The sequence below is a fragment of the Myxocyprinus asiaticus genome, chromosome 24, assembly GCF_019703515.2.
Source record: "Myxocyprinus asiaticus isolate MX2 ecotype Aquarium Trade chromosome 24, UBuf_Myxa_2, whole genome shotgun sequence".
Lineage (NCBI taxonomy): Eukaryota > Metazoa > Chordata > Actinopteri > Cypriniformes > Catostomidae > Myxocyprinus > Myxocyprinus asiaticus.
This window is the reverse complement of record NC_059367.1, coordinates 32249239-32257703: the sequence shown is the minus strand read 5'-3', so window position 1 is coordinate 32257703 and position 8465 is coordinate 32249239. Positions and strand designations below refer to the sequence as shown.

At 39.0% G+C, this 8465-nt stretch overlaps 1 protein-coding gene across 1 annotated transcript in view; it reads right to left on the bottom strand.

Moving 5' to 3' along the window:
• Window positions 1-4554, bottom strand: part of LOC127415087 (transmembrane protein 132C-like) — a 428532-nt gene extending 423978 nt beyond the window's left edge. The window contains exon 1 of the mRNA XM_051653633.1: window positions 3726-4554. Within this exon, the coding sequence (XP_051509593.1) occupies window positions 3726-3801 (76 nt within the window). The 5' untranslated portion in view covers window positions 3802-4554. The remainder of the gene's footprint in view (window positions 1-3725) is intronic.
• Between the last annotated feature and the right edge of the window lie 3911 nt (window positions 4555-8465).

Genomic DNA, 8465 nt, shown 5'->3' with positions numbered 1-8465 from the left:
TTGACCGCAGAGGGTGAATTGAAGGTTGCTGTTCCATTGGCTGTCCTGAAGGCCAGGATCAAAGCCTTGAATTTGATGCGGGCAGCTACAGGTAGCCAGCGGATTTAAATGAAGATAGAGGTAACGTGAGCCCTCTTTGGTTGATTGAAGATCAGACACGTCGCTGTGTTCTGGACCATCTGCGGTGGCTTAATCACGCCAACAGAGCATTGCAGTAGTCCAGTCTTGAAATGACTAGGGCTTGGACCAGGAGCTGTGTAGCATATTCAAAAAGAGGTCTGATTTTCTTGATGTTGTAAAGCGTGAACCTGCATACCTACAGATGGGTTGACTGGGATAACAAGGAGTTTGCCAGGTTGAGCTGACGATGTCGTTCCTTTATCCAGGCCGAGATTTCCGAAAGGGAGGCAGAGATACAAGCTGAGACTGGTCGTCAGGCTGGAATGACAGGTAGAGCTGCATATCATCTGCGTAGCTGTGGTAGGAAAAGCCATGTGCCTTTATGATTGGTTCAAGTGATGTTGTGATTCATACAGTTTGCTGACCGATTATATTCATGACACAGTGAAACTGTTATATCCATATCCATCTCTCTTTAGACAACAACTAGGGAAATCGGAATGGAAATCAGATTAATACGCTAAAGTCAAATAGTGTTCCTTTACCACAACATGTACTGTATTGAACAGTCTTTGTAAAATTGAGTCAGTTAACAAATGGAGTCTTGCCCTTGAAATGTTTTTTTTTTTTTTTTTTTTGGACGTTGAACACAATATCTACATTTCTAAGGTAATGTTGCGTGTAATTACTCTGATGTGACATAATACATCAAAGGTTTCAGTTCATTTTAAATTTAGCTGCAGGAGTAACAATTCTTCACAGAAGAAGCTATGGCAAAACAGTGAACATAACGCACATCACTGACTGCTCTTCTTAAGTAGTAATGTAATAACTTGCACAGTAGGTGTGCATACAGTATATGAGACAATTGTGTATGACATTTATGTACATAGTTGTTCATTCATGTACCAAGAATTCTACAATTTGCAATATTTTGCCAATAATTGAAAATAGTTTGCGTTAAAGCTGATTGCATTGGCCCAACCAATTTAGTGTCTTGGGGTGAGACTATCTGTTTGTACAACCAATGGAAGATAGTAGAAGTTTTCTGGAATCACTTTGAAAGCAGGGACTACTTTTGATATAGTGGCAAAGAAATTATATAATTATGCTTTTAATAGCTCTAGTGAGTTAAACTGGTTTAGCTAATCTACCTCCCTAAACTTTTTCCCTTGGTTGAAGAACACTTTTTTAAAAAATATTAATTGCTCATTTTTTCTCTTCAGCATTCGGCAGCAGTTCAGTGATACTGTGTTGTTCCAGAATTCTCATACATCTCTCCAACCTAATTATGAATACATCTGCTTCTTTTTCTCGACGTTTAAAACACAGTAAGTAATGTGTGGGCCTGCTGAATATCAAGCTCAAAGACCTGTAAAATTCCAAAAGTCATCTCAGTACTAACTACAACATGTTCTCTCACAAGACAAAACCACTGAGGTACAGAGGGAGGGGGTGGAAGGCAAAGAGAGAGAGAGACAATAAAAGAAAGTGAGAAAGAAGGGAGAAAGACAGAGGGAAAAAAAAGTGTCCTGGCCTCATATTATGTTTTTTAACATATTGTGGCCCATTTAACATAACTTCTAAATGCTACCCAGCGTACAGGAGTGGCCAAGATTTACTGAAAGGAGTAATTTGAACTGCCCATCTCTGCCCCCACACCTGAACAATACAAAGTCCTACTGACAGAAAGGAAAACATTTTTCTCAACAATCAAGGCCCAAGCACACTTAAGGAGATGTTCTTCTTCATTCTTCACTTAGAGGTAAAAAAGTAGTTCAAAACAGCTGAGCAACAACATGCTTTTAGCAAATACTCAGACACCGGCCAAGCTGCTGGGGGAGGTGTTCAGAGCTACATTTAAATATGAGGATGCTCAAGACTAAATGTAAAACATCAACTTAAATGTGTTGTCAATGACTTCATGCCTCATTCAATGAGTAGAATTCACACTACAACAGTAAAAGAAGCTGTTTTAACCACTTGATGATGATTTAAAGTAATATGCAGTAGATATTGTGTAATTTGTGTTTACATTCTGAATCCATGATGCTAATGCGCTAACATGCTATACGCGGCCATAATATGTGTTAATTAGACTCTGTTATTGTAATTTATGATGTCACTGATACTACTTCAAAGATGGGTGTATAAAAGAGTGTTAATGGGTAGAATACAGACGAAAGAATGATGATAGGCATACCTTTTTTAATATGACTAAATCACTGAACCAGACTACAAGTTACACCAATAAAAGTCATTTTTAAGGGTCAGATCAGGTGGATATAGCTCCTTAAGGTAGCAACTGTGCATTTTCACTTTTTACAGTGTAACAATATTGGGTATTAGATTAGTTATATTGATATAGTGCAGATATATGGGCAATAGTTTCAGGGCAAAAGTTGTCAATTTATGCAAACACTTTTGAAACAGCAAGATGCTTTTTTGAGTAATAAATTATGATAATGCTTATTTAAAAGAACCACTTTAGAAAAGGGTGCACAATTTCTGGTTAATTTTAATCACATTTGGCATTTCAAAACATCTCAAGTATTCTATAAACAATTTAATCTTCATTGTGATTGGATCAGTCAATGTGACCTACTTTAAACATTCTTCATAACAAATGTATTCGCCCCACTTAAGAAAAACAATGTGTTTTATGGGGGGCCTTTAGCCCCTTCAACAGGGGGGCTTTTTACCCCAAATAATATCCTTTCACTTATAAGACAGTTATTGGAAAAACTTCAGATTTAATCACTTTGAACAAAACTGAAAATGACAAATAATTATTTTGTTTCAAAATAAAGGTGATAATTTCAAAGATTCTTATTAGCTACATAAATTTGCAACATTTTAAAAGTCATTAAATGTTCAAGATCATATTACCTCAAAATCAGTCTTTAGACACTGACGAGATGATGTCATGGATCAGGACAATTCTGCAAGTCATAGTGACAAACAGGTGTCTAGTAAAGTGCTGTGGTACAGTAGTGTCTGTTGCTTTTTAGTGTGTTGGGGGGGGAGTGCATTTTACCCCCGGAGGGCCTTTAGCCTTGTTGTACCCTAATGAGGCAGACTTCCTTGACTACTTTAATTATGAAAGAAGTGAGATGCTTAAATGATGAGTGAATGAAAAGCTGTCAGAGTACTGCTGGTAAGAGTGTGTGTGTGTGTGTGTGTGTGTGTGTGTGTGTGTGTGTGTGTGTGTGTGTGTGTGTGTGTGTGTGTGTGTGTGTGTGTGTGTGTGTGTGTGTGTGTGTGTGTGTGTGTGTGTGTGTGTGTGTGTGTGTGTGTGTGTGTGTGTGTGTGTGTGTGTGTGGGGTAAGGAGGGAGGAGACAAAGAGATTTGAGAGCGTTCGAAATCGAATCCCCTAGTTGCAGCACTAATGGTCTTAGAAGAGGTTCACAAACCACACGTTCAACAGATAAGACTTAGTCACCATCCACAAGACAGCTTTTAGATTTAAAACAATGAATTTCACTTTTAAATCTAAGGTTATAAACCCCATGCAGCAAGTGACAGTCATAGAGTAAGACGGTGCGCAATAATAAATAGGGGTGTAGGTGACCAAAACGTGAGAATCTCGTATATCTTAACTTACCTCTGAGCAGCATTAAAATGAAATGCAGAGCAATGAGACGCAACATCTTTGCTTTCGCCAGGTGAGAAGCTTCCATCGTACTGGACAGCACAGAAGGGCAGTAAAAGTGAAAAGGGCAACGGGAGGGCACCTGTGGTCTCCCTTTACGCGCTATCCGGAGAGATGATCACAAAATTTGCGCGAGTAAGTTCCAGTGTCTCAATTGGAGGATATCCAAACGTGCTCATCGTCCATGTTCTTCTGTTAACATCGGGCTCGGTTTACTTTACTTCGGGTCAAAAAGAGTCCGAGCGTCCCAAAACACATGATATTGAATGTATACGCTCTGTCGGGATTCAAACTGATGCCACTGTTTCTCCTCGTTGCGTGACAGATCCGCTACAAATATTGTGTTTATCCGAAATATTTCCGCCACGCGTCGTTTTATCCAACTCACTTCTACGAGTAAATTTAATGCCCGTGCCTTGGATACTTTTGTCTTTCTAATAAAGTCTGACGGGGTTGGAAGCGTTTCTGTTGGATTTTTTTTTTTTTTTCACCCTGATGTGTGATGCGTAAGGCAAGATATCGCTTTTCTCCGCATCCGCACGCGCATCCTCTAATGCGGAATTATAGTGAACATCCTAAAAGTTGCTCGAGCGCACGATTGCACGATTTGCCCTTTCCATATCCTCAGTCTCGCTGAAAATAACCTCCACAGATGAAAAATTATCTTATTTGGATGGTTTCCTTCATCGGAAAATTCTTCTAATGACAGGGAAAAAAATATAGGCTCATAGGCTCATGTGCATTTAGGTTTCAAGAGGTTCCTGCGCCATGCTCTCCTCTCCACTCCAGCGCAGAACTGGCAAGTCCAAACTGAGAGGGTACAGGGTTAAAGCATCACCTGAGGCACCACATCGACGATCAGGGGGTCCCCATATACTTTTATGCAAATAAGCACAGCTATCTATCAAAGCATTCAAATAGTTACAAAACTGCAAGGTATGTTTGACAAAAGTATTTTAATTAATTTTGCGTTCCACTTTGTTAAGAAATAAAAAATAAAATATTTGGTTTTGTCAAATATGCGTCAAATACATTATCAAATATGCAATTCTAAGTATATTTGGTATGAAAGAAGTACATTTTCACGTATTTTACAAACGTTATTACGTGCCAAAAAAAATTGAGCATTTCAAATCAAATTATAATCACCGCAAAACAATAGCGACCCCGTGTGGGCATAGACTTACGTCAGTGTGTGTGTGTGTGTGTGTGTGTGTGTGTGTGTGTGTGTGTGTGTGTGTGTGTGTGTGTGTATGTTTTTTCAGAAACATAAAAGGGTGGAAAAGGCAGAGAGAGAGAGAGAGAGACAGAGAGAGAGAGAGAGAGAGAGAGAGAATGAAAATGGTGTGTATTTTGTTTAAAAATGATCTAAAAGATGACTGGATTAACTGTGTAGTTTATTCTGGAGAGATGAGTTGTGTGTTTAATTCAGAAATGATTTGATACAGGATATTGCAGCTTTAAGTCTGTACATTGTCTTCAGTCAGTGTTATTTTAATTTGCCATTTTGGAAGTCATTGTGTGATGTTATGCCAACAAGAATTTACGAGCCTTGATCAGTGTCTGACAATAATGCTGCGTATAAAGTTTAGGTTTAGTAGGCCACTGCAGAAAGTTTTTGTACTGAGTTTGCATTTCACAAAAGGTTTAATCAGATTCATTTGGCTGATTATAAAAAGCATCCATCAGTGCTGTCAGACAGTCCAAAACTGAGTTTATGTTCATGCATCAATCAACCAAAAACGCTGCATTTCTCAGCTTCAGCTGTGTGTGGTTAAAGGGATAGTTCACCCTAAAATACAAATACACTCATTATTCACTCACCCAAATTCCATCCCAGATGTGTATGACTTTCTTTCTTGTGCTGAACACAAACAAAGATTTTAGAAGTATATTTCAGCTCTGTTGGTTCTTTGAATGCAAGTGAATGATGGCAAGAACTTTGAAAGTCCAAAAAGCACATAAAGGCAGAATAAAAGTAATCGATAAGACTCCAGTGGTTTAATCAATTTATTCAGAAGCGATATGATAGATGTGGGTGAGAAACAGATCTATATTTAAGTCCTTTTTTTATTCAAGGTGCATCCCAAACCGCACACTTCTGCACTATTCTACGCCATTTTGTAGTGTTAGTAGTGTGAGCAGAATGTTTACACTGAAAATGCAGCAAATAGAAGTGTACTTTAAGTTCCCAGATGATGCACTTTTTCAACCGTCAAAACGGAGTGTGGAATGTTGGACACTTCATGCACTCAGCGCATGCGGCTTGCCGTACATAGCGGAAGGGGCGGAGTTGCCTGGCTGAGCTGCTAGTCTGATAAAACAGTTGTAAATAATGAAGGAATGTAGCAGCTAGTGAAACTTCAGTGGATACATTTGCAAGATGCTGTGAGTTGAATGCTTTAACATCACCCCAAGCTGTGTGAATATGTACGTTGTTTAAGATGCAAGTGTTGAACTAAGGTTGGCTAACACGCTAAAGCTAGCGGCAACACATTACGTGCGCTTGAACCGTCACTTCTGTTATCTGTTAAATGGCGAATGCTTCCGTGTAGTACAAAAACATTAAATTGGGACGATACTACACTTTAAAAAATCATACACAACATGGCTGTGTGGGAGTGCATAGTGTATAATGTAAGTACAAAGTGTATAGTGTCATTTGGGACACTGCTTCAGTCTCCACTTTCACTTTTAAATTTTTGTTAAAAAAAAAACTTTTGTTTTTGCCGATTCGCTTTCTTCTTGCATATCACCACCTACTGTTTGGGGCTGATCAAAAGTGGAGATTTATAATTAAAAAAAAAAAAAAAAGACTTAAATATTAATCTGTTTCTCATCCACACCTATCATATCGCTTCTGAAGACATCGATTTAACAGTGGAGTAAAATGGATTACATTTATACTGAATTTATGTGATTTATTCGGAACTTTAAAATTCTGGTCACCATTGACTTGCACTGAGTGGACCTACAGAACTGAGATATTCTTCTAAAAATCTTCATTTGTGTTCTGCAGAAGAAAGTCATACACATCTGGGATAGCATGAGTGTGAGGTAAATGATGAGAGAATTTTCAGTTTTGGGTGAATGGTCCCTTTAATAAGATTATAGTATAACACTATAGCTGAATTTCTAGTCTTTTTTCAAGTCTTTTAATCATATCATATCAAGTAAATAGGTGTGTTTCTACAATAATAGCTCTGTAGCCATTTGGTTTCTTGACACTGAGAGCAAAAGAGGCAGTACTACACATATGAAATAGACACACTTAAGCAATGATTGCCTCTGAAGGGAAGAGTGCATCTTCAGCAAGACACTCAACAGCTTCCTGCGTGGAACACTCATCCCTTAGCTGCCACTCCACCATTTGTCATATACCTTCTTACAGAAGAAAGCGCAAAGCACAGAAACAGACAGACCTGACAAGATACCCCACTTTCCTGCCATCACTCCATCATGGCAGCCTTTGAGAAACCTCGAACAGAGGCTAAATGTGGATTCACACACATTGAGATCAGATTGCTTCTATACACACGTCTATCATATGCTTAATTAAGTTAGCGAGCGTCGCGCTTGAATCCTAATGAGTAGTGCTCTCCCACATTACCGAATGACAGAAAAGAAGGCTGGCAGTTGGCCCTAATAGAGAAAGAGAGAGAAAAAAACGACTGAATACAAAATGCAATTATAATCAGCTGCTTCATCTACAATCAAGCTTTCATGTAAGTCTTTTGCGCCTACTTTTGTTGATGAGGGCCTTTGATGTCTCGCGACTCGGCACGCAACAGATGAGAGGCGGGAAAAGGGGAATTGTGGATCAACAGGGTGGATTAAATGAACAGCAGTGTTTTGAGTAAAAAGCGTGCTGCTGGATGTCTCAGAATATAAATGTGTCATGGTATAGTGGCTTTGACTTCACTAGTGCCAGCCTGATCTCACATAAAATTCAAAAACAAAAAAGCGTGTGTCGATTTTTCTTTAGCCGAATTGGTATACACTGACCAAATTTGAAAACACTGCCCCCAGATGCTAGAGGGGTAAGTATTTCAGAGCATATAAACAAGTGTGACATCCATTTATATCCAGGAGAGGTCGCCAGAAGCCAGTTGTAAAAATAATTATTTTCAGATGAACAGGGTGTAAAACATGAAGAGAAATGTTTATTTTATTTAATCTACCCCCCAACCAAAACCCAAGTCTAACCCTAACCCTAAGCAGAGACAAAATGCAATGTTAGGGATAAAAATGCAGCCTCTTTATCATGCTCATGTTTGTTTATACAAACGTGATTACTTCCTCGTTTGATTGGGCATTGAACTGTGGTCTCCCTTGCAACTGATGCAATGTGCTAACAGTCGTGCCACGAGGGAAAGTAATTGTTGTTGAGCCATTCCAAATATGTTCGATGGGAGATAGGGCATGTCAGTGAGTCGGCATACTGTTGCCGATCCTAGGGTACCGGAACTTTCGGAAACAGCATGCCAACTTCCCGTGTGATCATGTTACAGCACGCCAATGCACAAGTCTCTGATGTGTAACTGCTCTGTTTTGAGATCTGTTGTCTGCGCAATCAAAAATGTGGAAAAAGTCGGGGTATTCGTTACTGGCACACATCTTCTTTCATCACAAATGGCAACTTTTACTTATTGAAGGCAAATGAGATGCCTGATTTAGTATAAATGGTTACAA